At 56.1% G+C, this 26,844-nt stretch overlaps 2 protein-coding genes across 3 annotated transcripts; one reads left to right on the top strand and one right to left on the bottom strand.

The window, feature by feature from the left end:
• Nucleotides 1–1,293: 1,293 nt before the first annotated feature.
• LOC137158773 (cytochrome P450 2F3-like) lies at nt 1,294–15,978 on the bottom strand. The gene is made up of 10 exons (XM_067556647.1): nt 15,462–15,978; nt 13,502–13,705; nt 10,544–10,706; nt 10,020–10,169; nt 9,448–9,608; nt 8,644–8,820; nt 5,955–6,096; nt 5,204–5,391; nt 4,001–4,142; nt 1,294–1,741 (listed from the first exon to the last, which is right to left on the bottom strand). Exons 1-10 carry the CDS (start codon nt 15,885–15,887, stop codon nt 1,560–1,562), a joined length of 1,935 nt encoding a protein of 644 aa, XP_067412748.1. The 5' UTR covers nt 15,888–15,978; the 3' UTR covers nt 1,294–1,559.
• EGLN2 (egl-9 family hypoxia inducible factor 2) lies at nt 14,940–24,925 on the top strand. 2 transcript variants are annotated; one of them, XM_067556638.1, is made up of 6 exons: nt 14,940–15,051; nt 16,122–16,970; nt 22,001–22,120; nt 22,988–23,124; nt 23,587–23,654; nt 24,053–24,925. In XM_067556638.1, the coding sequence occupies exons 2-6, from the start codon at nt 16,275–16,277 to the stop codon at nt 24,106–24,108; spliced, it is 1,077 nt and encodes a 358-aa protein (XP_067412739.1). In that variant the 5' UTR covers nt 14,940–15,051; nt 16,122–16,274; the 3' UTR covers nt 24,109–24,925. The 2 variants fall into 2 exon arrangements, with proteins under 2 accessions (XP_067412739.1, XP_067412737.1); XM_067556636.1 differs by lacking the exon at nt 14,940–15,051 and adding an exon at nt 15,687–15,748.
• The last annotated feature ends 1,919 nt before the right edge of the window (nt 24,926–26,844 follow it).

Below are 26,844 nucleotides of genomic sequence, written 5' to 3' on the forward strand. Positions count from 1 at the left end.
GGCTGACATGACGCAGGTTATACAGCGAGTACAGGCGACGTCCAGATATTTTTCAGTGATTGATTTAGCTAACTGTTTCTTTGCTATACCTCTGCACCCAGATTCCCATGACCGATTTGCATTCACTTTTCGGGACCAACTATATACATTCCAGCATCTGCCACAAGGATCCCAATCTTGCACATGGGATCATTTTGGCTACCTCGTATTTCTAGCCAGTGGGCAGGAAGGGAGGGAAAGCTATTAGATACCCGGGGATGTATTATTTGGGACCCTCAAAAGTGGGTGTACTCTTCCCTGCCTGTTGCTCCTGAACCATGCAGCAAAGATATGTCATTGGAAACCTGTGTATGAGATAAATTGAAAAATGTAACTCAAGTACTGTGTAATGGTATATATGCTTGTGTAACCTCATGAAAAAAGGTGTATTGGGAAAATGAAAATGTTAGCCACCCACCTGTAAATAAATGCAAATGTAATGTCAGTGTGATTTATACAGGAAACCATACCTACTACCTCCCCAAAGCAGAAAAAAGACAAATAGTAGTAACTGCAGAACCTGCCAATTTCTCAATTGACATTGGCTTGGATTGGCAGGATCTTAACAGATCACTTGTTGAAGGGAGGTAAGGTTTCCTAGCTATTACAGCAAACAATGGATCATGCTGGAAACTGCACCATTCAGATCATGTACGCAAAGGGGGAGAAGAAACCTGGACTTTGGGCTTGTTCTGCAAACCCCCAGGAGCATCATGTTGCGAATGACAGAGCCTGGCTCCATCCTTGTGTCTGAGTCACCTGGCCAGTGATTCAGCTCAGCCAACACAGAGGATGGTAATTATATCCCTCCTGCAGAACTCACTCTGCGTGTGTGTGTGTAAGAGTATATTTTAGGCAACTGCTTTTTAAAATATTTTCTTTTTGTATTAATAAAAAACACGGCAAATTGCCTTATCCCCTGAATAAAATCCCGCTGTTTATTTTATAAGTATAACACACTGATCAATCTTGCTGATAAACTGAACAGACAGATATGGCAGCCACTCCCTGCAAGGTGTTTTCCCAACCCTCCCATTGTTTTGTAGCTGTTCTCTGTGCTCCCTCCAGTGACAGCATTCCCAGCTCTGCCCCACCCAGGCCAGGATGCATAGTCACTTTAAGGACAGCAACTTGTCCAGCCCTGAGCATTTAAAAGATCACGAGATTGGCTTTAAAAATCCTGAGATTTGGGTTCACTTTATTTGCTTCTGGGTTATTTCCTCGAGTCGGGTCTAAACTTTTCTCTACAGCAACTAGAGCTGGAAAAAAATGTATTTTATTTGTTTTTAATTAAAGCTGGAACTAAGCCCATGAGTCCAGGGCCCAGGGCTATAAAAAGAAAGATCAACACCAAATATCACCGTAAAATCTCAAGAGCTGGCGATACCAGAATCATCCCTATTAGGCTCTGCAAGCGATGAGCTCATCTCATACATGCATTTGTAACTGGTAACAAACGCCACAGGACACCAGGCTATGAAATGAGGAGCAGAAGATGGATGTGGAGGGTGGCAGCTCGGTCAGCGAGGGACAGCACGGAATTCATAGGGGTGCGGCACAGCCCCCAGGCCGCTCATCAGGGGTGAGAGATCGATTTCCTCTGGGCAGGTGAGAGGTGTGAGAATGAAGCGCTGCAGGATGGCAGTGAAGAAGAGGAAGAGCTCCATGCGGGCCAGACCCTCGCCCAGGCAGACCCGCTTTCCTGGGGGGATGAAACACAGTGACTTCTGGGCCGTGCATGGGGCGAGATGCTTTTCAGGACCCATTGCACCCCAAATCTTGGTTTCCCTCACCCAGCCCTTGAGCTCAGATGACTTTAAGACCCTTTTCATGTTCCCTGTATTCTGGGGACCGGTCTCCAGTGTCACTTACAGCAGCCTTGGGGCTGCTCTGTCGTAACGGGTTAAAATCATTGTATTGTGTGTGTGCCCTGAGTCCATGTTGAGAAAGAGACATAGAAAAATTCATTGAAGATTGTTAATTGTGCTTCAAGGTTTTGGGACCATCTGTTCTTATAATTGGTCCTAGTTATTTTTGTAATAAATAAAGGAAAGTTGTTAATCTTGTGTAATAGATAAGGAGGTAGGAGTTGTAAGTCACCTGGGGAGGGAAACTCAGGGGCAGCAAAACCCTGACCGAAAAGTGACCGCTTGAACTCAAAATAGGGGGAACTTGCAAGCACAGCAGTTCCCAGGCCCAAATTTGGAAGTTTGCAGTCACTGCAACTTTTATTCGTTAAGTTACACCTGGTCAAGAATGAACTTCTGGCCTGGGGACTCCCCAAGGAGAGACCGACAAAGTGACGTAGAAAATGCCCATAATTGGTTTGGTGGACGTATAGGCTGGAGTAGAGATAAAAGGGGTTGTCAGGCAAGCCCAAATCAGAGAGTCACACATCAAGAAAGGGGTGCACCAGAATCGCACTGCGTAGAGGGTCTGATCAGCCATCACGCCTGTCTTCAACCTGTCGCTTCAACATTGCGTTAGAATAGTCAGGTAACTGGGCCGATAACCCGTTGGGACTTGTCCCGCGGATGATAACCTGGGTGTGAATACGATAGAGGTTCCACCTGGATGAAAATTAGTGCTAAATAATTCCAGAGGGGTAGCTGTGTTAGTCTGTATACAGCAAAGACAACGAGAGTTCTGGGGCACTTTAAAGACTAACAAATTTAATATTTGCAGACATAAGCATGTGTTTACTGCATCTGAAGAAGAGAGCTGAAGTCTCTTGAAAGCTTATGTCTGCAAATATTACATTTGTTAGTCTTTAAAATGCCACAGAACTATCGTTGTCAGTGCTAAATAAGAAAGACCAGGTCATAAAATATTTGTTATCTTTGCTGCTATTGAGTTAATCTCTACATGTGGTGAGTAGTAAATGTAAATTCTGCTTGTATTCCAGGAGTGATTGTGGTTATAATTGTTGGAATAACTGCTTTTTGCACTTGCTTTGTAATTCTTAATTGTTTTTTAAGTTTCATTTGTGTGTTAAGAATTTGTAAATTAGAAAAGATGATTTGTGGTAACATCTTGCGGGCACCCTTCGAGTCTTAAGACTCGCTGCAAAGGCTAAGTCCTTCGAAAGACTTGGGTGTTAGTTTTGAGCCTTAAATTGCAATCATTGTAATCAAGCGTTATTGTCTGTAACTATATAAAAATGAATCAGTAAAAGAAAAATCTTAGTCACATAGTTGTACTAGTAAGTTGATAAATAAAAACTATTAGATGGTTAAGACTCTAAGTAGTTTGCCAAGTTTTTCTAGGAAGTTTGCCATGTTTTTCTAAGTTAGCGTTTCCAAGCCTCAAACTCTGTCTTAAAACGGATATATACGAACCACCTTAGTGTCTTTGGGCACCCTTCAACCTGCCCCCGTAATTTTGGAGGCCGTTTGCCCCTGGCGACCTTGTTGTCTCCAGAAAGACTTGGGTGAATTCAAAACACAGCATTTAGGCACGTCACTCCAACTACTGCTCCGTCCCCTAGGAGTCCTGGGGGGCAGGAAATAGTCACAGCGCAGTGCACCCCGGCCATGCCACTGATCAACCCGCTATGGACTTTGTGGGTAGAGAATTGCCACAGAGTAGTTCATTTCAGCCACGGCCCCGATCCGCCCCCTATGCCGGAGGCTGGGGCAGGGCCCCTACACCAGCTCCACAACACAGGGGAGGCCCCTGGACTCACTGAGGGTTATTTCTGTCCCACAGCATCATAGAGCATCCTGAGCCATAGAGCCATGGCCAAGGGGCTGGATCCCCAGCCCATGCACGCAGCAGCTCTGCCGGCTCCATGGAGCCTCCCTGATTTACTCTGTCTGAGGCCGGGACTGGACCGCGCAGTCGCTTCCACTGAGGCCAGTGCTGGAGCAGACTTATTAGGGGAGATTCAACCTTCCTCCCCTTGGCTTCCAGCCCTTGTCCTACCCGCCCCAGATCCCCAGCTCGGGGAGGCCACACGCACCCGCGGAGAAGGGCATGAAGGCGTCGTTCTTCTGGAAGCCTCCTCTCTCATCCAGGAAGTGGGCCGGGTCGAATGCGTCCGGGTCTTTGAACTGGGTGTGGTCTTTGTGGACAGAGAACAGCAGCGGGATCACGTTGGTGCCCTGGGCAGGGGAAATGCACAGCTCCAGCGCACGCGTCCAGAGAATCTCTCTGCCCATCCAGCTGTCCCTCCATCCGTCAGTCTATCCATTCACCCATCTGTCCATTCGTCTGTCTGTCTATCTACCTATCCATTCATCACCTGGTTATCCATCCATATTGATGTTCCTCTATCTATTAATTCACCCATCAATTTCTCCAAACATCTGTCTTTCTGTCTATCCATCCATCTCTCCCCATGCATGCCTGGGCAGCCATCTGTCTTGGATGGTTTAGACACAACAAACCCTGCATCCTGGGAGGGAGTTAGGCTAGATGACCCTTGAGTTCCCTTCTTACCCGATGGTTCTATGAGTCTACATCCATCTTGCTCATCCACCCATGCACCAGCCTATCCACACATTTGTCTGTCTGCCCATCCATTGACTCCTCCGGCCCATTGCCACCTGTGTAGCCATCCATCCATCTCGTCTAGCCATCCATCCTTCTCTCAGCCTGTCTATCCATTTATCCAACAATCCACTCTCTATCCACGCAATCTGTCAGGATTATTTTCTGTCCTTCTAACTATCCGTCCATCTGGATTGTCTGACAATCCATCCGTCTACCCATCTACTGACACATCCATTAGTCTCTCCAATCATCTATCTTTCCAGCCAGCTACTCACCCATCTCTCAGTCAACTTGTCGATCTCCCCATCCATAGATCTAGCTTGCTGTCCCACCCACCCACCCATCCCAATGCACACCACTCTGTCTAGCCACCCATTCATCCTGACCATCCATCCATCTATAAATCCCAATGGCCAGTCTATGCATCCACAGCTCTCGCTGTCTGTCCACCTGTCCCTCTCTCCTTCCCCTTTGGAAGCTGGGATGCAATCTGAGAAGAGGTGAGGGGGAGACATCATGGAGCCAGATCTCAGCTCCCAGGGTTCAATCCAGAGTCACTCCCTAGCTACAATGGGCTCAGGGCCGGATCTTGATCTCAGCTCCCCCAGGGTCAATCCAGGGGGATATTTGTTTTCTTGCTTGAATGTGAGGAGGAGGGAAACCCCATTACCTCTGGAAGCAGAAAACCCCTGAACTGGGTGTCCTGGGTCACCGCGTGAGGGAGCGCCGTCGGGGCTATGTCACTGAACCTCTGGACCTCGTGGATCACAGCGTCAGTGTAGGGCATGTGCGCCCGGTCCTCTGCCGAAGGGCTGCGGTGCCGGCCAATCACCCGGTCGATCTCAGCTTGGACTTTGGCTGCGGAGAAACAAGCGGGATGGAAAGCGGGTTATGACTGGGAAGGGCAGCCTGACATCACAGCTCTGTGAAACAGCCATTGGCCAAGGAGGCAGCAAGGACACCCTAGATCTGGAGCTGGTTACATCTGAGACTTGGCTGGAGATTTTGATCCCTGCCATTTTGAAATAGAGACAGTGGCTTGGATTCTGATCTCACCTGCCCCGGGTTCAATCCAGAGTCACCCCCTAACTGCAGAGGAGTCAATGTCAGACCTAGCTTCAGCTCCAACTCTGACACCGACTCCCTGTGTCACCTTTGGAAAGTCACTTGACATCTCCCCCGCCTCAGTTCCCCTTTGTACAGTGGGGATAACAATCCTCCATTCGTCTGTTTGTTGTGTTTAGACTGGGAGCATGGGGAGGCAAAGTGTCTCGCTCTGTGTCTTTGTTGCACCCGGCACATGGGGAGACCAGATCTTGGACGGGGGTTGGCACGGCCCCAAGCCTCCGGGGACCCTGCATTAGGCATAACTATAGAGAAAGTGTCTGCACTGTTTCTCCCCCCTGCTGCCAGCCGCTCACCCTGTATCTCCGGGTACTTCATGAGGATGAGGAAGCCGTATCTCAGGGTGGTGCTGACTGTCTCCGTGCCCCCTAACAACAGGTTGTGCGTGGTCATCACCAGAGACTCCATGTGGAAGTAGCTCAGTGGGTCCTGGTTTTCCTGCAGGGGGAGGCGTACGCAGCTCCTCATTGGTGCCTCCCCTGCAGAATTCGAACCCACAGCGCTCATGTAAGTCACTCCAGGAGAAGGGAGTGTCTCCCCCTAGTGGCTGCTCCACAAATGCAGTTTCTGGGTCTACTGCTGCTGCTGCTGAGCGTGGGAGCTAATCCCTTAACTCTAGAAGCAGAGTCAATTGTTAACTCAGAGTCTCCCTGGGTCAGACCCCACGGCTGGTGACAGCCTCTCTGGACAGCCAGGGCTGAGGTAATGCTGGATTTTCAGGGCAGCTCTACTCATCCCCTGCAATATTCAGCAGAGGTAGTCTGCACTTCTCATTAGCACAGGGGACTGGGAATCAGGACTCCTGGGTTCCAGCCCAGCTGGGGGAAAGGAGTGGGGTCTAATGGTTAGAGTAGAAACTGGCCGTCAGGGCTCCTGATCTGCTGAGTGACTTTGGGCAAGTCACTTCCCTGTGCTATGGCTCAGTTTACCCAGTTCTAAACTGTCCTGCCATCTGGGGTGGAGCATCACGACAATTAAGCTATTAATTTTTCTGCAGGCAGGGCTGTGAGAACCTGATGTAACAGATCTTGGGTTACCACTTGGCATCTGTCCTGCCCCACCCCACAATGGATTAAGAAGAGGCCAATGGAGATTACCTCTGAGCAGCAACAAAGGCAAGAACCAGTGTGGCTGGTGATGGAGCAGAGAGCATCTCCAGGGTTCCTAAAAATACCTCTCTCCCTATAAATGCCAGGAGGGATTCGGTGCTGGTCAAGGGCCACCTCAACCCTGTGTCTGCGTGCCATGCTGCTCCATGGGCTCGGCCACAAGCCCTTCTATTCTAGCATCAGCCCAAACAAACACATCTGCTCCTGGAGGCAAATTGCCAGATGAGGTCAGAGGCAGGTTTAGTTTTTGGGAGGGGTTCTTGGGTCCTTTGAAACCACTTTAAAGGTTGAAGGAATCTGGAGACGGGAAGGCTGAGCAGGGACGTGCTCATGGATTTCCAGTCTATAAACGGTTGCGATAAAGGGGACGGGGATCAATTGTTCTCCGTGTGCACTGAAGAAGGTGGGACAAGAAGCAATGGGCTGAATCTGCAGCAGGGGAGATTTAGGTTCGATTTTAGGAAAATCTTTGTAACTCTCAGACTAGCAAAGCACTGGAACAGGTCCCTACGGAGCTTGTGGCAGCCCTGTCACTGGAGGTTTTCAAGAGCAGGTTGGACAAACCCATCGGGGAGAGTTTGGGGTTATTTGATCTGTCCTACCCCAGTGTGGGTGCTGGACGGGGCTGAATGAGATGTCCACTCAAAGTCACTCCCTTCGCTACATTTCCATGGTTCTGTGATTATTCATTGTTACCCTTTTTCAGCTGAGGAGTTTGTGACAACTGCAGGGTCTTGTGGGTTGTTGCAGTGAGGAGGAGAAATTGCTGCAGGTCGGTTATTTCTTTGGTGCAACCCTATTTATTCACAAGGATGCACAAACTCCTGTTTCCCTGATCAAAGGAGCCAGCCTCCTGGCTCCCAGCCTCGCTGAGCCGCCATCCCAACCCAAACCCGCTTTCTAGGTTTATCCCAGGCTGGGTCTGCTTGGCTTTTTCTCCTTCTGTCTCTCTCTGGTCCGCTGCAGAGCAGCTGGGATGTAATTTCCGGTGTGGGTAGACAGACTCACGCTGGCTGTGGTTGAGCTAAGGCACTAAAAAGAGCAGCGAGGCCACTCCAATACAATCCTGTCTTAGATACGTCCTCAGGCGGCTCCCCTGAACCACTTGTCCCACCCATTATTTTTAGTGAGGTACATCCATCAAACCAAGCGTGTGTGCATCTGGAAATAACCCCTCCCAGCTGCAACGTAGCCCTGCCCTGTGTCTGTGTGTGTGTGTCTCTCTCTGTCCTTGCATGGTCTCACGGACACAAGACACACAGCCCTACCCATCCAAAGCCAACGCCTCCATTGGAAACCCCTTGGCCACATGCTCCAACTTCTACGCCGGCTTGCTCATGTGCCTGTGTTTTAGTGGCGACTGTTATTGTGTCAGCCACTTCTTTACCTGCACCCTGGGTGTAAGGCAGTGGCTACACCCGACCCATAACAACAAGGTTTAAACCAATAAACCCTAACAATACGCGTATTATGGGAGCACCTGGGAACCCCAGCCAGGAGCCAGGCCCTCCATTGTATCACGCTCTGTACAAACACAGGAAAACACTAACTGCATTTCTCTGGCACCCAGATTCTGCCCCTCCAAAAATAAGGGCCCCCATCATACCAGGCGATGCCAAACCAAGGAACAGTGCCTGCCCTACAGAGCTCACAGTCTGTACAGGCAAAGGAAGGACCATTATTCCCATTTCACAGATACGGAAACTGAGGCACAGGGCAGTCACCCAGCAGCCCAACAGCCAAACCAGGAATAGAACCCAGATCTCCTAAGACCCCATCCATTGCTTCAGCCATTTGGACACCCTGCATCCTATACTGATGCAGGCAGTTTTAAAGGGGTCAGTCTCCCCCCGCCCAGAGCCCACAACCCTTTCACCTGCTCCATCCTGAGGAGGAAGCAGTCGATGAAGTCGCGGGGACAGTTGGGGTCGAAGGATTCCTGGTGCATCTTCACCCGCTCGGTGAGGAAGAGCCACAGCTGCTTGAAGTTCTCAAAGATCTTGTTGTGAGGACCTGGCAGGTAGGACATGGGGCCGGGGAAGAGGTTGTACATCTGGGGAGAGGGACATGAGTCACCCCAAGCCAGCGTGGGACCTCTGTGTGCGTGTCACCGTAAGGAACAGAGGAACAGTGCACGTGCATTACCGTGGTGAGCTCTGTGCGTGCACTACTATAACAAACGGGGGCAGTGTGCATTGCCTACTGTAATGAACTATGTGCGTTCATTACCATACAGAACAGCACAGCGCTATGTTTGCATTACCGTAATGACAGGACAGCAGTGCAGGTACATGTGCGGCATGTGCACGTTGCTCTATGCAGTTCATTATAGCGTGCGCACGTCATGCTACGACAATGAATTGTGCATGTGTGTGTCACATTACTACAATGCGCCGTGCAGGGTGTGAGTGTGTCCGTGTGGATATGGGGATGTTACCATAACACACCGTGCAGGGCGTGCGAGTGAGTGCATCCATTGCCATGACGAACCATGTAGAGTGTGCGTTGGGGTCACACATCGCTGCCGACTGCTGGACGTTTGGTTTCCCGAAGAGGAGGCTGAGCAGGGACCAGACGTCTCCCGATGGGGTTGTTATAAAGAGGACAGAGACCAACTGTTCTCCATTTCCGCTGAGGGGGGAGACCCCCGCCCAGACACAGCCCCCCCACCAGCACCCACCTGCCCCCACCCTGAGCTGAGCAGCTGGAAGGTCTGGTGGATGAGGCCGATCAAGGTGAGAAAGTTCCTGTCCTCGTAGTCGAACCGGTCCCCAAAGACGATGGAGCAGATGACGTTGGAGACGGCGCGGCTGATGAGGAAGGTGGGGTCGAAGGGCGCGGCTAGTGAAGGGGAGGGAACAGGCTGTGAGCAACAGGTAGTCGCAAGTGGGGGCTCCAGCTCGGTCACTGCTGGGCAGGGAATTTGTAGAGGGGGGACTCAGCAGCGGTGGAGGGTCTCCCCTTGGTGTCAGTGCAGTGCTGGGGCGTGTGCAGCAGGAGGCGCTCTCTTCTCTGGGCTGAACCCAATGCCCCAGCGTAGCAGTGAGCAGGGGGCGCTCTGCCCTGGCAGTCTGCACTGGTCCTCATCCCCAGTGCAGCACTAGGGGGCGCTGTCCTGCCCCACAGCAGAGATCTCGCAAAAGTCTGCAGCACTACATGGATGACATGTGGCAATAATCCCGGCTGAAGGGAAGCTGCAACACTGGGGCTGGAAGGCTGCAGCTGGGGCCAGCATCCACCTGGTTGGCGCACCTTGGGTTTGGGCGAGCTCCTGCACCAGGCACCGCGCCTCCTCCTGGATCCGCTCCTCCAGGCTGCGCTTCCCCATGCCCAAGTTCCTCAGCGTCTGCAGGGCGAATCTCCGCAGGACCTTCCACTTCTCCCCGTTTGTAAGACTGATGCCTGGCGGAGGGGGGAAGGAGTGGAGAAAGGGAGCAAGAGAGCCCGGCTCCACTGAATTCAGCTGGGCTTCCCCCATGTACCCCTGCCCCATGCTGGGAACGAATGACAATAACCAACCCCTGCTCATCGGCAACCGAGAGTCCTGCCCCCACTGTCCTCCCAAGAACAGGAACAGAACCCAGAAATCCTAGTGTAGCCCACTGGTATAAACCACGAGACCCCACTTCCTCCCAGAGCTGGGATAGAACCCAGGAGTCCAGGCTCCCAGCCCCATCCTGCTCTATCCCACTTCCTCCGAGGGTGTAGGAGGGTTGAGATAGTGAAATCTGGGAAGGGCCATCCACCGACACCAGGTGGGGGGGATGATTCCTTACCGTTCCCTTGGGTGAAGTGGAACAACGTGGGCAGATTCCCGCGTGCACTGAACTCTTCGGCCTGGTCCACCAGGGCCTCCTTCACCGGCTGGTATCCGCACAGCACAACATAGGGCTGAAGGCCCAGGTGAATGGTGAAAACAGGGCCATAGCACTCGCTCAGCTACAAACACAGAGAGACCCGAGAGTCAGAATACGAGGCCCTAAGTCAAAGACAGAGCCCTGAAATCATGATACCCAGCCCCTTCTGCTCTAGCCACTAGACCCCACTGCCCCCTCAAAGTCGGGAAAAGAACCCAGGATTCCTGGTTCCCAGTCCCCCGCCCCAACCCACTAGACCCCCCTCTCTTCCCAGAGCTCAGAACCGCACCCAGGAGTCCGGGACAACCTGTGACCCAGGGGTTATTAACACTCGAGCTGGGCAGGGAGTTTCCAGCAAAGCAGGGTTTTAATTGAAAATGCCAATGAGTGAAACGGGTGAAACATTTCTGACAGAATCTGCCTGGTCTTCTAGCGGGAGTTTGGGGGCCAGAGCATCCGGGCAGGCCTGCCCTGGACACAGCCCTGGAGCCAGGGCCCCCCGGCCTTCCAGACTGCCTCATTTCTGCACCCTGTTGAGCCAGCTGCCCTGAGAGCCAGACAGCTCTGGAGCCAGATGGAAGCCCTGGGGTCCCTGGTCTGGGGCCGTCCACCTGGCAGAGGAGCTGCAGATCCGGCACTGTCAGGTGAAATGGACATGGCTGTTGTCAGTTTCACTGCTGCTGTTCAGTGAGGCAGGTCAGCCTGAAACTGACAAGAATCACCTCCATTTCATTCAGCTGGTTTCATAGATGTCAAGGGAAGGAGGATCCCTAGTGACCATCTCATCTGCCCTCCTGTATCACACAGGCCAGAGAATGGCCTCTAAGTAATTCTTAGGGCAGAGCTTTCAGACAAACGGCCCATCTAGGTCGGAAATAATCAATGAGAAAAATCAAAACTGTGTTTTCAAAACAACCTTTATTTGGAATTTCCAGTTCTCAGGGGAAATTTTTTTTTTAAATTAAAAATTGGAAAAAACCCAAAATCTCAGATCTTCCCATGAACCAGAAATTCCAAGTTTCAGCTGGTTCTTGTCGGCATGGGGGGAGGGGTCAGAGGGCTGGGCATCAGGACACCTGGGTTCCATTCTGGGCTCTTTCACCTAGCTCCCTGCGTGATCTTGGTTAGGTCACGGCCTCACCCTGGGCCTCAGTTTCCCCATCTGTAAAAGGACTGGGGTTACGCACTTTGAGATGCTCTGACCCAAGGTGGCAAGGATTGCCCAACCTGGGTGATCCCAAAATTGTACTAAGATGAGTCGTTAGCGAGGTTGCTCTTGCCACGTTTTCCTATGTCCCCAGCTATTCCTGTTAAGGAATTTGCATAAATTCATTTGCCTCCTGTGTCTCCAGCCAGGGTTTAAGGCTGTGCAAACCTGTCCCTCAGAACTGTCCCCATCACAGTAAATGTTAATAGAGCACAAGCAGGGAGATGCTCCCAGTGCGAGCTCATCAAAACCTTTCCACCGGGCAGTGAATACTTTTGCTTTAATACAGCCCTTGCCCCGGTGTAGTTCTGCGTTCCATGTTATTCATCGTAACTATCATGCACTTCAGTAGCTGCAGGGAGGGGTGGGAGCTGGGACTCCTGGGTTCTATCCCCAGCTCTGGCAGGGGAGTGGAGTCAGGTGGTTAGAGCTGGGGGGTCTGGGAGCCAGGACTTCTGGGTTCTATCCCTACTACTGGCTCTGCCACTGATTCCTTGGGTGACCTGAGCAGGAGCTGCAGCACCCAACACAAAGGGAGCCCCGATTTCAACTGGGGTCTCCAGGTGCTATAATGAGGGAGCCCAGGGGGGCTGAGTCCCCTGTGCTAGTGCTGTCATTTGCACAAGTACATACATCCAAGAAGCTGCACTCAGCACTTGGGTGAACAACAGAACAAGGTTGGCTCTGGCTATGCTTAAATCTCAAGCCGGCACATCTGCTAGAGGGGCTGGGGACCTGCTGTGAGACCTCCCCAGGAGCTGTGCAAACAAATCAGATGTAGATTCCTTGTTCTATTGTACAAGTGAGATAGAGAGAGAGAGAGAGAGAAATGTTCCCGTTACTGTTCTGACAATGCCATAGCACTGTTTAGTGTGCCATAAGTGGACTCCATCTTGTTCGTTTCTTGAAGTGAGCTCTTTCCTGAAACTTGTACTATTGAACCTAAAAATATCTTGATAAATTCTGTGTGTGAGTGGGGAATGTATGTGCAGGGCATCAAAAGACACCAACCGAAACCGCTCTGACAATAGAAAGGGGAGTAAAGACACCAACTGCCCTCCTAACCCGGAAGGGCGAAGAATACCTGTCAATGACCCTAAAGTACAGAAGGATCCACTCTGGGAACAAAAAGAATCGTCCTGCTTTCAATTAGCTGGCGATTAACAACTATACTGAACCCAAAGGCAGCATGACACAGCGAGGCCCATAGACTGACATGAGAGCCAGCAAGTATAACAGATGGGTAAAAACATGGAAACTTTGGGTTTCATTCTGCAATTGTCATCTTGGAGCATCGGATTCACGTCTGACAGAGGCCTGGCTCCCTTCTTGCGCCCAGCTTAGTTGGTCACTAGGCTGGCTCGAGCAACGCATAAAAGCACTGGTAATTATATCACACCAGCTTGCGAACTTTATGACTTTGTGTGAATGTGACTGCTTTTTGATATTCTTACATGTACAATAAATGTGGCATGTTGCCTTGCCCTGCTGAATGAGATCCTGCCAGTCTTTTCTTTTACAAGTATAACACTACTGGGGGGGAATTATCCATCCCACCCCCCTTAGCAACATCCACAACAACAAATAGTAGCCAGAAATTCACCAGCACGGTGCAGACATTTCTCATTGTTCACACGCCCCCCCATCCTGGAAGGCAAATCCCTCCTTACCGTGAGAAGAGATTTGGCCATGTCCTTGGTATCCAACTGCAGCAGATTCCCCAGAAGGGGCAGTGGGTGCGGGCCTGGGGGCAAACGCCCTCTGTTCTTCTGGCCCTTCCCATTGAGGAAGAGGAGCAGGCAGGAGACACAGGTGACCAGCAAAATCAGCGTGGCCGCACCAATATCCATGGCCCTGCGCCGGGTGCGGCACCGCTGGGTAACGCAAACCAGAGAAGCCAGGCTAAGCTAAACGTAGGGTAACAGCCCGGTGGGGGCTGCTGGCTACATTTGTATTTAATGACTTTGGGATGATATAATTCCTGACTGCTCAGGTTTCGAAGCTGAGTCATGCGAGAGGCAGCCAGGCTGGGTGGCAAACGTAGGCAGGGCCTGTGGCTATGTCACAGCTGCTCTCAAGCTCAGGGGTGTCTCTTGCCCAGGTGAGCTCTGGCCAGGAGGTTAAATGCAGTGACACAGGCATGTCAAATGCCCAATTTGAACCAGGCACCTGTCAGGCACCCGCTCATGCCTTCAGGTTGTAAGTTCTTTGGCACATTCTCCCCCCTCTAAGAGCCAGGAGTAGACCCAGGAGTCCTGGCTTCCTGGCCTAGCCGCTTGGCCATGCTCCCTCAGGTATAGAGCGAAGAGCTCCTAGAAACGTAGGCCTGGGAAGGCTCATCTAGGCCAGTCACCTGCACTGAGGCAGGGCTCACTATAACCCCTAGACCAGCGGTTCTCAACCTTTTTTTCCGCCGAAACTCTGCTGCCGTTTGCCCCTTTTCGGTGGCAGGGTTTCGCGGGGGGGAGACTTTTGGCGGCGGATTCGGTGGCGCGATATGGCTCACGTGCCACCCAGCCTTCTTTGAAGTACTATTGGTGGTACGCGTACCACCGGTTGAGAACCGCTGCCCTAGACCATCCCTGACAGGTGTTTGTCTGACGTGTTCCTATAAACCTCCAGTGACGGAGTTTCCACAACCTCCCTATTAATTTTTTCCAGAGCTTCACCACCCGGACACTCCGGAAGGTTTTCCAAATGTCCAACCTAAACCGCCACCAGCTAAAGAAACAGATCTTAAGATGTTTAAAGAAAACATTGATAGATTCTGTCTGGCAAGGAATCACTTATCAACAGTCGTGGTTGTAAAATCTACACTTCTTATTGTTTTGTCTTGTGGTTCCCCCTTGTCTATTGTTTATGGGAATGATTTCTGTCTGATTCCTTGATTGTTTCTGTCTATTGCATTACTAATTGGGCATATAAATCAGCTACGGTGGTGGCGTGTGATTGATTAAAGAAAATTTCATAAGGCCTTAGGATTGGTGTTTTGTAACACTTTCATTTCACATGATTGGTTCAGGTCTAGCTAAGCAGGACCCAAGTTTTAGCTGTATAAACTGGGGTCCACAAGGAAGTTCTTTGAATTCTAACTCCAGGACACAGCCCAAGAGAGTTGCCAGACCTCACACCTGGCCAAGTGTATTTACAGAAGCTGAAGTCCCCAGATGACCTGATCCTGATTGGCCACCAGGCGAAGTTTGTCTGCTTTGTGGCAGTGGTGAGTAGTGCTTACCATGTGTAGTGTGTGTTGGTAATTGTTAACAAACAGAGGTTAAGGATATTACTTTGTAAAGCTCCTTCACTGGTAAAAGATCCTGCAAACCCACAGAAAATTACACCCGGAGCCCTATGAATTTGGAACGGGCAGGTACTTCAATTAACCAGGTTATGCCCGGAGCCCTATGGCCTGGGAATGGGTGACCCTGCCTGAGAGCAGTGGTTCTCACAATAACTTTTTTGATGATTTCAGTGTGTGGCCACCAACTCTTGCTGGTGGCTGCATTGACAGTTTTTCCTAATATCCTCAGTTAACGTCAGGAAAATCCAATCAATACGCCCGTGGCTGGGAGGCAGGAGTGCGACCTCGAGGCAGACACGCGGGGGGTGGGGAAAGGGGGTGTTACTTACTGCAGTCCGGCGGCGGAAGGTGCTTCGCAGAGGCAAGAGTCGACAGTTATTCGCCCTGCGGAGGTTGCTGCTCCTAGCAAGTCCCGGCTTGTTGTGATCAGCTGAAACCTGGCTGGGCCGGGCGGATCCGTGAGTGGCTGGGGGCGGAGGCAGAGCTCCGTCCGCCCCGCCCTCTCCGGCAACGGGCCCCGCCCCGCGCTGAGCCTCTATCCTCCACCGCGCAACAAGAGGCCAGGGGGCGGGCGCAGCGCGCAGCCAGCCCGGCGCGGTGCACGGAGCAGCGCAAGGTGATGGGCGGGGAAGGGAAGCCGGGGGGGCTGGGAAGACCCGCATTTTAGAGGAGCCCCCCCGCCCCGGGCCACGAGGGCGGAGCGTTTCCATGTTACCGGCTGTTTGCTGGCCTGGGGTGTCTGCAGGGCGGTGCATCCCCCGCTCTGCCCCGTGGGGGTTGTTCGGCAGATGCCGTGGGGGAGTTGGTGCTTTTAAAGGGGGTCTGGGGATGTGGGGCTCCCTGTGCCCCCCCCCCGGGGTGGTGGATTGAGAATTGGCAGCATAATGCAATGTGGATGCTGCTATCTGCCCCCCCCAGCCTCGCCCCCATCTCTCCTTCCTTCCTCCGCCCCCCCGGCTCTCCCTGCCTGACCCACGGTGTCTCTCCAGGAGAAGGGGCGATTCCCCACCCCACGGGCACCGCAGCGACCCCGGCGACCTCTCCGGTTTCCAGCCACGCAGCAGCGGCAGTGGAGGGCAGCGAGCGGCTGGCAGCATGGCAGTGCCCCGTGCCTGGCGCCCTGGGGCCGTGACCCGGCGGCCATGGAGAAGCTGTGTCCCCCGCCTGCCCTAGACCGTCGGTGCGCAGAGCCGGGGCAGGCCCCCATGGGGGGCGAGGGCTGCTCCGGACACCCCGCCAGTGCTCTGCCGCCCTGCGACCCCACCTCCGGGCAGAGCCAGGGCTCGGTGCGTGCCAGCCTGGCCCGGCACAGCCCGGCGGGGAAGCTGTGCCCGCTGCAGAGCGAAGGTGCTACCGTCCTGCTCCCCAAGCGGCTGCCAGGAGCGGACGATGACAGCAGCCTGCTGCTCTTGGCGCTCGGCGGGCACGGGGAGCCTGGGCCCAAGCGGAGGCGGCTGGAGGTGCACTCGGAGGCGGGCGAGCCGGCCAGGCTGCAGTGGCAGGAAGGGGCTCCGGCTGGCCGCCTGGCGCTGGACTACGTGGTGCCTTGCATGAGCTACTCTGGGATCTGCGTCAAGGACGGGTTCCTGGGCCAAGCCCTGGGTGCCCGGGTGCTGGCCGAGGTGCAGGGGCTCAGGCGCGGCGGCAAGCTCCGGGACGGACAGCTGGTGAGCCAGCGCAGCCTCCCGGCCCAGAGCATCCGCGGGGACCAGATCGCCTGGGTGGAGGGGCACGAGCCCGGCTGCCAAAACATTGGAGCCCTTGTGGCCAGGATCGACCAGCTGATCCTGCAGTGCGCTGGCCACCTCGGCGGCTATGTCATCAACGGCAGGACCAAGGTGAGAGCCCCGCTCTGGCCGCTAGGACTCCTGGGTTCTCTGCTCAGCTCTGGGAGGGGTGAGGGGTCGATTGCTTAGAGCAGGGCTGGGAGGGTTGGGAGTCAGGACTCTTGGATTCTATCCCCAGCTCTGCCACAGACTCACCATGTGTCCTTGGGCAAGTCTCTGCTGTGTGCTGCCTCAGTTTCCCCATCTCAGCTGGGTGCTGACAGCTGGGCTGTGGGCTGCATGGGTGGCAGGGCTGCGAGCTCAGCACACAGTTGGTGAGTGCTGGGGTCTGGCTGTTGCCAGCCCTTCTGTCTGTGGCTCACATGCTGCCTTCAATAGCTTAAAGGCCCCATTTCTCTGGATAGGTGAGGGCAGCTTAATGCCACCCTCACGGGCTTAGAGAGCCAGCGGCCTGGGCAAACTTGGATCTGCATCTTGCCTCTGCCCAGCCAAGCGTTTCTTCTGAGCCAAACCCTTGGGCCCAGATTCTCAAAGGTGTAATAGGGCACCTTACGCCCAGTGGGAGTTAGCTGGCTCCCAGCCCCCCTTGCTCTAACCACTAGCCCCCCACTCCTTTCCCAGAGTTGGGGATAGAACCCGGGTTTGCTGGCTCCTTCTCTGACCTCACCCCAGAAGTGGCTGCACTGGCAGGGCTGCTGGGCATTGGTCTAGGAGCAGGAAGGCTGCAGAGAGGGGCTGGGTGGGTGCTGCCAGTGCACGGCAGGGTTAGCTGTGGGAGCAGCTGGGCTACAGAATATCCCCTGCGGTCACCTGAGAGGTGCTGGAGCTTTGGGGATGTATCCCAGGCTCTCTTGGGTGCCTTCACCATGCCGCTCTATGGGGTCTCTCTTGGTGCATCCTCGGAGAACCCATGTGTCCTGGTGGGGAATTGTAGGAAGGCTTTGGAGGAGCTGGCCTGGGTCCAGACTAGTGGGGTTCCCTTAGCCGCCGGCGGGATGTGCTCACTCAAGCTGTCACCTGGACCCCCTTTCTGAGCCAGACAGCTTGCTGGGGCTTGTCTAAACTGTCAGGAAAATCGGATTGATTCATAAAGTGGAATAAGGAAATCACTTTCAAGCCCATTGTGTGGGGGGTGGGAGGGTGTCGTGGTTAGAGGAGTCAGGGGGCTGGGAGCCAGCTCCCCCTGCTCCAGCAGGGCCTTGGTCTTGGCCTTAGGTTACCCCTGAACCAGCTGGCTGAGAGCCCGGGGGAGAGAACAGGAGCCCTCCCCAGCCGGACATGCCACCCTGGGATTCCTCAATGGCAGAGGCCAAGCAAGAGCCCCCACCCCAGCAACTCCAAGGGGGTGGGGCAGGGTCATGTGTGGCCTTTAAAAGGGCAAAGGCCCCGTGTGTGTGTGTGTGTGTGTGTGTGTGTGTGTGTGTGAGAGAGAGAATCAGCCCCCTAAATGGGGGGGGGACGGACCCCTTACCTGGCACTGAGATGCGGCCACCTCTGGGAGGGGCACAGGGGCTGTTTATACAGGGATACCTCTGCCAGTGCTGAGATGAGGCTACCTCTGGGGTGGAGTGTGGGGGCTGTTTAACAGCCCCCCTGCAGAGCCCCCCAGGTTTAGGGGAGGAAGGAAAGGTGCCCCCTCACTGAGCCCCCCACCCCACTCCTGCAGCCTGGCACCTCCCAGCCTGGTGCCCCCTAGCACCTGGTTGTGGTTGGTGCTGAATTCTTTTGGGGAAATCATGTCTCCCCTGGAGCTGTTTGCAGGGGGAGACCCTATGGGAGGGGGGGGCTGGGAGGTCTGGACTGGGGGGAGGGCGATGTGGCAGTGGGAAGCTGGCAGACTGGGGTTAGCTGTTGGGGTCCCGGCTATGGGGTAATTATTCCCAGTCTCTCTGGCTGTTTTTTGCGTGAAAGTATCCAGGAAAATCCCCTTGGGGGTGGGAAACCTGAAGCCTGCCCCCCCACCCCGCCATGTCTAAATAGCCCCCGCTGGGGCAGAGGGCCCGGGACCCCCCCACCCCATGTAAGGGATCCCTCCGCCCCGTGTCTGCCCCCCAGCCCAGAGCTGGGGGGGGGAGGGGGAGGAGGAGGCTGACTCTCAGTCAAGCCTGCCATCTGATCCATGTTTACCAGGAAAAACTCCCCTGACCCCCCCACTCCTCCCTGCCTTCCTGGAACTCCAGCGGGGGCTTGACTGACAAGGGGTGGGAGCCAGTCCAGGGGCAGCTGCTCGGGGTGGGCACTGGGCTGGAGAAGGAGGCATCCTTGCTGCTGCCTGGGGTCCTTTCTCCAGCGCCTGGGACATCTCAGGGCCCCGCAGTGCTGCTGAGATGTGGCCATCTCTGGGGTGGGGCACAGGGACTGGTTATACAGGGACCCCTCGCCCAGCGCTGAGATGCAGCCACCTCTGAGGTGGGGCGCAAGTTCATATCAACAGAGTCATGTTCCTGGGTCTAGTGTGTTAGAGTGGGGGGGGGGAGGAAGGAATGCTGGGAGCCAGGCCTCCTGGGTTTTCTGGGGGGAGTGGGATTTAGGGGTCAGAGTGATAGGGGCTGGGAGCCAGGATGCCTGGTTCTGTTCCTGGCTCTGTTGCTGACTCACAGTGTGACTTTAAGGACAGCCCTTCTCCCCATGCCTCAGTTTCCCCCTGGGCCCTACGAGATGCGATGCTCTGGAGCAGGGCTCAGCCTTGTCCCTGGCCTGGCCCCACCGCCCAGGGCTGCCCTGACCCTTTTAAGTCTTAGCTCTGGGCTGCTGGTTCGAACCCTAGTGACCTAATGTGGGGGGCGGGGTCAGTTCTGGGAAGGGGGGGGCAGCACTCACTGCAGCTGGCAGCAGAGGCTTTAACCCTTTCCATACTGCTGTGCAGCTGGAGGGCAGGTGGCAGCTGGCAGCAGTGGAGATGGGGTGGTTTGCACTGGCTCCATGGGACCCCAGAGACCGGAGCCCCCTCACACCTTGCCCCTGGTCGTGCCTGAGGCCCCCCTAGAGAGAGGGCAGCTAGTGCAAACTGGGATGGGGCTGAGACCTGACAAATTCATTTTGCCTGTAAGCCCCAGCCCCAGAGGAGAAGGCCCCTGAGCCAGCCAGTCTCCCTGGATCCCAGATCGGGGCCAGCGCCCCCCAGAGGGGAAAGGCCACTTGCCCCATTCTCTGTCCACCTGACCCAGCCAGCCCTCGCCCCTGGGGCTGAATCAGGGCTGGCGCCCCATTCCTTCCCCCTTCACCCCGCCCAGCCCCGGGGCTGGATGTTGCCCAGTGGCTGGTGGACACTGGACATCTTATGGAAAAAGTTCCTCTCGGGTCAGTGAACCCTTCTCAGCCCCTTCTCCCTGGGCTTCGGTCCCCAGCCCCCAAGGCTGCCCCCCTTCCCCATCCCTTCTGCTTGGTGCCTGTTTGCGGCTCCTGGGCCCCGCCTGGCACAGAGCTGTGCAGGCCGTGGGAGCTGGCCCTGCCAGGTGTCAGGGGATTGGGGGGTGCATGGTGATGGGGGCTGGCCTGTGAGGGCACTTACCCCTGGCTGGGGGGGCTGGGAAGTCACTGAGGCTGAGTCCTGTGTGTGCTGGGGGGAGGGGGGGAGGAAGCAGCAAAAAGAAGCCTCCCTCCTACCTTCCTCCTCCTCCCTCCAGGGCCCCCCTTGAAGGGCAGGGGGAGGGGGCCTGAAAGCCAAGGGGGCTTGTATGAGCCCCAGACCCTCCCACAATTTGGCACGGGGTCCCGGCTGAGAGCAGGGGGCTGCAGGCTGTCAGTGAGGAGCACCATGCTGATATCAGTTGTTGAACCATGTCGTGGGGCCAGGCGTGGGGGGAGCTCGTGGCTGTTCCTAGGGGGCAATTTATCCCCCCCCCCCCCATTGAAATCCTCATTGGTGCTGGCTCCACACAGATGCACACACCCCCCAGCTGCCCTGTGGAGCTGCAGCCGACCTTGGCTCCAGTCCCCCCTGCCCCGTGCCAGGCTGTCCTGTTCCCGGCGGCAAGGACACAGTGTCTCTGTGATGCCTGGGGCGGGGGGGCTGGTTCAGGACATTCCCTCCCCTCCCGCCCCCAGCTGGGGTCACTCGAGGCAAGGAAGGCAGCTGGCCCTGACTCCTCTGCCCAGGCCTGGAGCCCCCCGATGGATGTCAGCTGTGACCTGGCGGCCCCCAGACTTGGGGTTGGGGAGCTGGGGCTGGGGGGGTCCATAACTGTGGCATCACTTGGAGCCCAAATTTGGGGGGGCTGTGGTTGGGGGCCCAGGAAAGCCCCCTCCCCCTGGACCCTGTTCTGTCTCATGTCCCCTGTGAGAGGGGAGGGGTGTTTTGCAGCCAGTGTGGGGCTGGGGATCCTGGGCTGCTGTGGTGGGGGGGATGAATTAGAAACCCCCCAGGGATTTGTAGTTGACCTGTGCTAGTTGGTCCCCCCCACAACACGGTGAATGTTTACCTAGGGCCTACGCCAAAGCAATGCTTTCATGCACCCCTCTCCTGGGCCCTGCGGCCCATGCAGGAGGATGGCTGGTGGGTGGACGACAGCAGCACCGTGGAAAGGAACTGGGGGTGGGGGTGGGGGTGGGGGAGGGCAGGAGGTGAACTGCTGACAGTTTTGGGGGGGAGGGGGAGTCTGGGGCCAGCGGGGCTTCCAACTCAGAGCAGATGCTGGTGCACGAGGGGTTAAGAGGTGTGTACTCCCCACCCCCACGTGTTTGTGACCCCTCCACTGCATGCTGTCCTCTCTGGTGCTGCACCAGATCTGCTGACACCCCACCACCCCCCTTTTGGCAGGTACTTGTGGGGGGGCTGAGACTGTCCCACTTGTGTTGCTGCTAGGGGGAGCAACCCTTTGACAAGCTCCGGGGTGGGGGCTCGACAGCCTCAAACCGCCCCCCCAACTCTGTCACTAGGACTCTTGGGTTCTCTCTCCAGCTCTGGAAGGGGAGTGGGATCTAGTGGGTAGAGCAGGGGGAACTGGCCAGAAGCCCGGACTCCTGGGTTCTATTCCAGCCTCAGCCAGGAAGAGGGCTGCCTGGAGAGGGACGTCAGCAGGTCTGGGAGATGTGGTGTGTCTGTTCCCTCCCGCGCAGTGACCCCTCCTTTTCCCCCCCAGGCCATGGTGGCATGTTACCCCGGGAATGGGCTGGGTTACGTACGGCACGTAGACAACCCCAGCGGTGACGGGCGCTGTCTCACCTGCATCTATTACCTCAACCAGCACTGGGACAGCAAGGTAGGTCCGGCTGGTAGAGCAGGGTCCTGGGGGGGGGGCCCTGGGCTGCACCCTGTGTCCCCACCCCACTGCATGGAACCTGCCCCCCTCTGCTCTGTCTGGAAGGACCCCTCCCCCGCTCGCCCACCTCGCCCCTCCCCATCTGACCCTGGTTACAGGCCGGTAGTATTATGGGATGGAGCCCGGGGATGTGCTTTTTTGGGGGGGTGGGAGAGATCTAGGTTAGGAGATTGGTTGGGGGGATGTCTAGGGAGGTAGCATGGGGGGACAGGGCAGGAGCCAGGACTCCTGGGTTCTCTCCCAGCTCTGGAAAGGGAGGCGGGAGTGGGGGGGTTAGAGCAGGGGGAGGCCAGGAGTCAGGGCCCCTGAGTTCTCTCTCAGCTCAGGGGTCTAATGGTTGGAGCTGGGGGGCCTGCATACCAATCCACTGGCTCTGTGCCTCAGTTTCCCTCTTGTACCTGTCTCCTGAGTCAGTCGAGCCCTCACGGCCCTGGGGGGCAGGGAATAGCCACAGCCCAGTGTGCCTCCTCTGCCCCCTGCACTGGGGCTGGGAGCAGGGCCCTTAGGCCCCTGGGGTGGGGGGATTCTCAAAGGGCAGAACCTGCCCCAGAGGGACCCAAGCATGGCTGAGAACTGAGCCCTCAGTTTCTCTTAGCTCCTGGGGGGCAGAGCTGGGGTGAAAAGGGATCACATGGCCAGTGACCCTGCCCCCAGGAATCCCCTCCCTCCATGGGGCATGGAAGCCCCTGGAGGCAGTGTTTAACCCCTCGGGCACCAGCAGGGCACATGCGCCAGGTGCTGGGAGCTGGGCAGGTCGTGGGGGTGATGGCAGCTGAAATGTCTGTGTGGTTGTCCCCCACTCCCCAGGTCCATGGGGGGGCCTTGCAGATCTATCCCGAGGGGCGCCCCCTGGTGGCCAGTATCGAGCCCCTCTTTGACCGGCTGCTGATTTTTTGGTCGGATCGACGCAACCCACATGAGGTGAAGCCGGCGTATGCCACGAGGTAGCCACCTCCCGGCGGGTGGGGGGAAGCCCTCTTGGAGAGGGGTCTGGGAACTGGGGGAGGGGGAAGTTGGCTCAGACACAGCACCATCCAGGGTCCTGCTGGCCTTTTGTGGTGTGGCAGAGGGGGCAGGGCTGTGGATGATTTGCATACAATTTGCATACATTGCACATTTTTCATCCAATCTGTGCGTCTGATCGTGCTCTGGGCTCCTTTACTAGAGTTCCCTGACAGCACGGCCTAAGGGTTGGAGGGGGGGGGGCGGGCTGGGAGCCAGGACTCCGGGGTCTTTTTCTATGGTCACCCCAGAGCTGGCTTTGGAGTTCAGGCTGCGGGGGCGATTGGGGGCCATTTGGTGCCCCTAGATAGGACATCCCCACCCCCCACCTGTGGGGAGAGTCTCTTAGTCTCAACGCCTAACAGGCCGTGTCTGTCTGCCTGTGTTTCTGTCCGTCTGTCCAGGTACGCCATCACCGTCTGGTATTTTGATGCCAAGGAACGCGCGGAAGCCAAAGGCAAATACCAGCTGGGTAAGTGGGTACAGAGCAGCCAGACCCGTACCCTATCCCTGACTCCCCTCTCTCCCCTCCGAGCCAGTCCCCTGCCCCTGGGCTGGATTGGGGCCACCCCCTAGAGGGGAAAGGTCCCATGCCCCAATCCCTGCCCCACCCCAACCAGCTGGTCCCTGACCCTGGGACCAGATTGCAGCCGGCACCCCATAGAGGGGAAAGGCCTCAGGCCCCATTCCCCACCCCCTGAACCTAGGGGGAGATTGGGGCCAGTGCCCCGTAGAGGGGAAAAGCCTTGTGCCCCATTCCCTGTCCCCCTGGGCCAGCCAGTCCCCCACCCAGGGGCTGGATTGGGGCCAGCGCCTCCTAGAGGGGAAAGGGCCTGTGCCCCAGTCCCTGAGTCCGTCTCTCTCTTTCAGCCTCCGGACAGAAGACGGTGCAGGTGCCTGCATCCCAGGCGAGCGGCACCAGCTGACGCCGGAGTCCAGGCGGATGCAGGCTGTCCAGGGGGCCTGGCCTGGAGTTACTTTGTGCTGCTATTTGCTTGTGTTTGGTTTGCCCATTTCAAGCCCGTTGCTGCTACTGCTGTTGCCTGGGATGGCTCCCAATGCTGCCAGCACCCAGGGAGCCTCCACCCAGCACCTTGCACCCCAGGCTGGGCACCGGAGTGGGGGCCATTGCACTAGGGGGATGCCAGTGCCCCCACCCTCCTGGGCAGGGCTGGGTGAGATGGGGGCATGTGTGTGTGTTGGGGGGGGAGATCATGGACACTGGGGGTGTCTGGGGTTCTAGGTGTGTGTGTGAAGATGTGGGGGGCTGGCAGAGGGGACCCCATGTTTGGGGGGGCCGCCCTGCCTTGTCTTTCTGCCCTGTGCTGCGGGGGGCTCAGTGAGGGGCAGCGGAAGCAAGGGGTGTCTGTTAACTCCCGAGACCCCCAAGTGCACTGCCTGGGGCAGCCAGGGAAGGTCCCCGGCTTGGCATGGGGGGGCTCTGCTGGTGGGCTAGGGGCTCGGACTCTGTCAGGGACTGGGTGGGCCCTCAGTGGGGATTGGGGTGGACCCCCAGCTTCCCGCTCATTTCATCCCACGAGAGAGACAGAGGCTGGGACAGGTGGAGAGCAGCTCGCCTCGAACTGAAATAAACTTTTACCTCATTGCAACTGCCCCCCGCCTCCTGCATCAACTCCCTCCTCCCCTCCCCCCCCTCTCCGGCACACGTGGGGTGGGGTCTGGGCACTACTCAGTCAGCCAGCCTCCTAGAGGGGGCTGTGCTGGGGGGGAGGGGGTGTCTGATGCCAATATACAGCTTCCAGCATTCTAATGATGGGGGGGTCTAGTGGTTAGAGCGGGCGGGCAGTGGGAGGGGGCTGGAAGCCAGGATTCCTGGGTTCCTTGCTGCCAGCTGCATTAAGCTGCCAGATACCTGCCTCCTGGGGGCTAGTTGGTGCTATAACCCCTGGCAGCCCATGTATCACTCGCTTGCACTTGGGCTTGGGGCTGCTGGATAGAGGGAAGGGGAAGGGAGTGGGGTCTAGTGGTTACAGCAGGGGGGCTGGGAGCCAGGACTCCTGGATTCTGTCTCCAGGGATTGGGATGCACAGGGGCCTGGCTACTCCCGACTGCTGTGGGGTAGGGTGGCCATGAGAAGGGGTTATGGGCCCTGGCTGCAGCCGCACGGAAGGTCTGGGGCTTCGGGGCCAGCTCCTTTCACCTGCAGTGAATCAAAAGGCACCGCGATCTGCCGACAGGGACCAAGTGAGAAGCTGAACGTGACCAGAAGGTGGCCCCCTTGCTGTGCTGAGAACAGGCACCAGAAGTGACTGTCGCATGTCCCTGGGCACTGCCGACTTCCCTGCTTTGCCCTGCCCCTGGGCCCTGCGTCAAACCAGCCCAGAGACCTCAGCTCTCCTGGTCATTGCACGGGGACATGCAGCGCCAAGTACCCTCGGCCCCAGGGCTGGATTTCTGTGCTCAATTACAGCTGCGTCAATCGAGATCAGCCCTGTTGACTGAGTGACATCTCTCTGGGTTCACATGTGGTGCACAATGGGGTTGAAGAACCCTGGGGGCTGGGAGGGCAGGATCCAATGGGTCTGTGGAGCATGAGACTATCAGGAATAAAACAGCCCTGAGAGTCTGGAAGGGAGCCAAACCCATCTGATGCAGGGCAGAAGCCATCTTTCCTGGAGGCAAGTTATCCCCTAACTATAAACTTGCTCACACCTTTGGTGCAGCAGGACCTGTCACAGGGGTGAGGGGCTCCAGGGCTGGCAGGACCCATGGGTCAAATCTGCTCTGGAAAATCCTGTAGTCCTAGTTTGCTGGGGAGAAAGAAACCTGACAGCAGCTGTGCGTGATGTGAAAGGGAAACTCCACCACTGAGCGTCTGACACGGGGCATGTCACTGAGTCCTTCTGGGCCACTGCAACATGGGGCACCCTGCACCCCTGGGGGGGGGGTGGGTGATGAATGCACTACAAGCTGAGGGGTGCTCAGGTACTGGGGGCTGCTCAAGGGACCTGAGGGCATCTGATTTTGGAGTGGGGCACTCATCAGAAGGGGATTATTTATTAATCGTGAGTTTTATCTGGAGGGAACAGCAGCAGCCCCAGTGGGCAGGGAATTTACCCCGTGCCCTCACCCGTCAGCACCCTGGATTTACAGGCGGGTGTGGAATGAGATGTGACAGCTGAGATCAGCAGCGTGTAGTCGTCTAGGTCTGGATCTGGTGTGGTAGGATAACTGTGTGTGTGTGTGTGTGTGTGTGTGTTGTGGGGCAGGGGTGTGTAGTTAATTCCTCAGGAGCCAGAGCTCCCCTGGAAAATTAGGTGGGGGAGCGACTCTCCATAGCCTGCCACTGTCCCTTCATGCCGCGCCTCAGATCTGCAGGTCGATCCATGGCAGGGGAGCAGTTGTGCGCATGGTGGTCATGGCCCCGGACCCCCGCCTGCTCCTAAAGGCTCTGGGCTTGGCAACAAAGCGACTGATGCCTGCAGGTGGAGGGGGGGAGGTTACTTGGATACCTGGACTCATGGGTTCTTAGGCTTCATGGATCATGCAGAACAGGTAAGGCTGGGGCACATTTCCCAGGCCCACTGCTTCAGGTAGGACTCTCCTTTTATTAGCATTAGAGGGGCTATGAGACACACCACTGTATTTTAAAAAAATCAACTTAGCATTGCTAAGATGCCTCAGTTTCATGTCTTAAGCTG

Source organism: Emydura macquarii, unplaced genomic scaffold (genome assembly GCF_026122565.2).
Source record: "Emydura macquarii macquarii isolate MOO-44397 ecotype Brisbane River unplaced genomic scaffold, CSIRO-AGI_Emac_v2 contig_1790, whole genome shotgun sequence".
Classification (NCBI taxonomy): domain Eukaryota; kingdom Metazoa; phylum Chordata; order Testudines; family Chelidae; genus Emydura; species Emydura macquarii.

Coding starts and splice junctions, on each gene's coding strand:
- EGLN2 (XM_067556638.1), top strand. CDS start 16,275: ATGGAGAAGCTGTGTCCCCCGCCTGCCCTAGACCGTCGGTGCGCAGAG. Junction 22,121..22,987: donor ACCAGCACTGGGACAGCAAG/GTAGGTCCGGCT, acceptor CCCACTCCCCAG/GTCCATGGGGGGGCCTTGCA. Junction 23,655..24,052: donor CAAAGGCAAATACCAGCTGG/GTAAGTGGGTAC, acceptor TCTCTCTTTCAG/CCTCCGGACAGAAGACGGTG.
- LOC137158773 (XM_067556647.1), bottom strand. CDS start 15,887: ATGCACCGCCCTGCAGACACCCCAGGCCAGCAAACAGCCGGTAACATG. Junction 13,706..15,461: donor CCTTCCGCCGCCGGACTGCA/GTAAGTAACACC, acceptor TGCGTTACCCAG/CGGTGCCGCACCCGGCGCAG. Junction 1,742..4,000: donor CTTCATGCCCTTCTCCGCGG/GTGCGTGTGGCC, acceptor TCATCCCCCCAG/GAAAGCGGGTCTGCCTGGGC.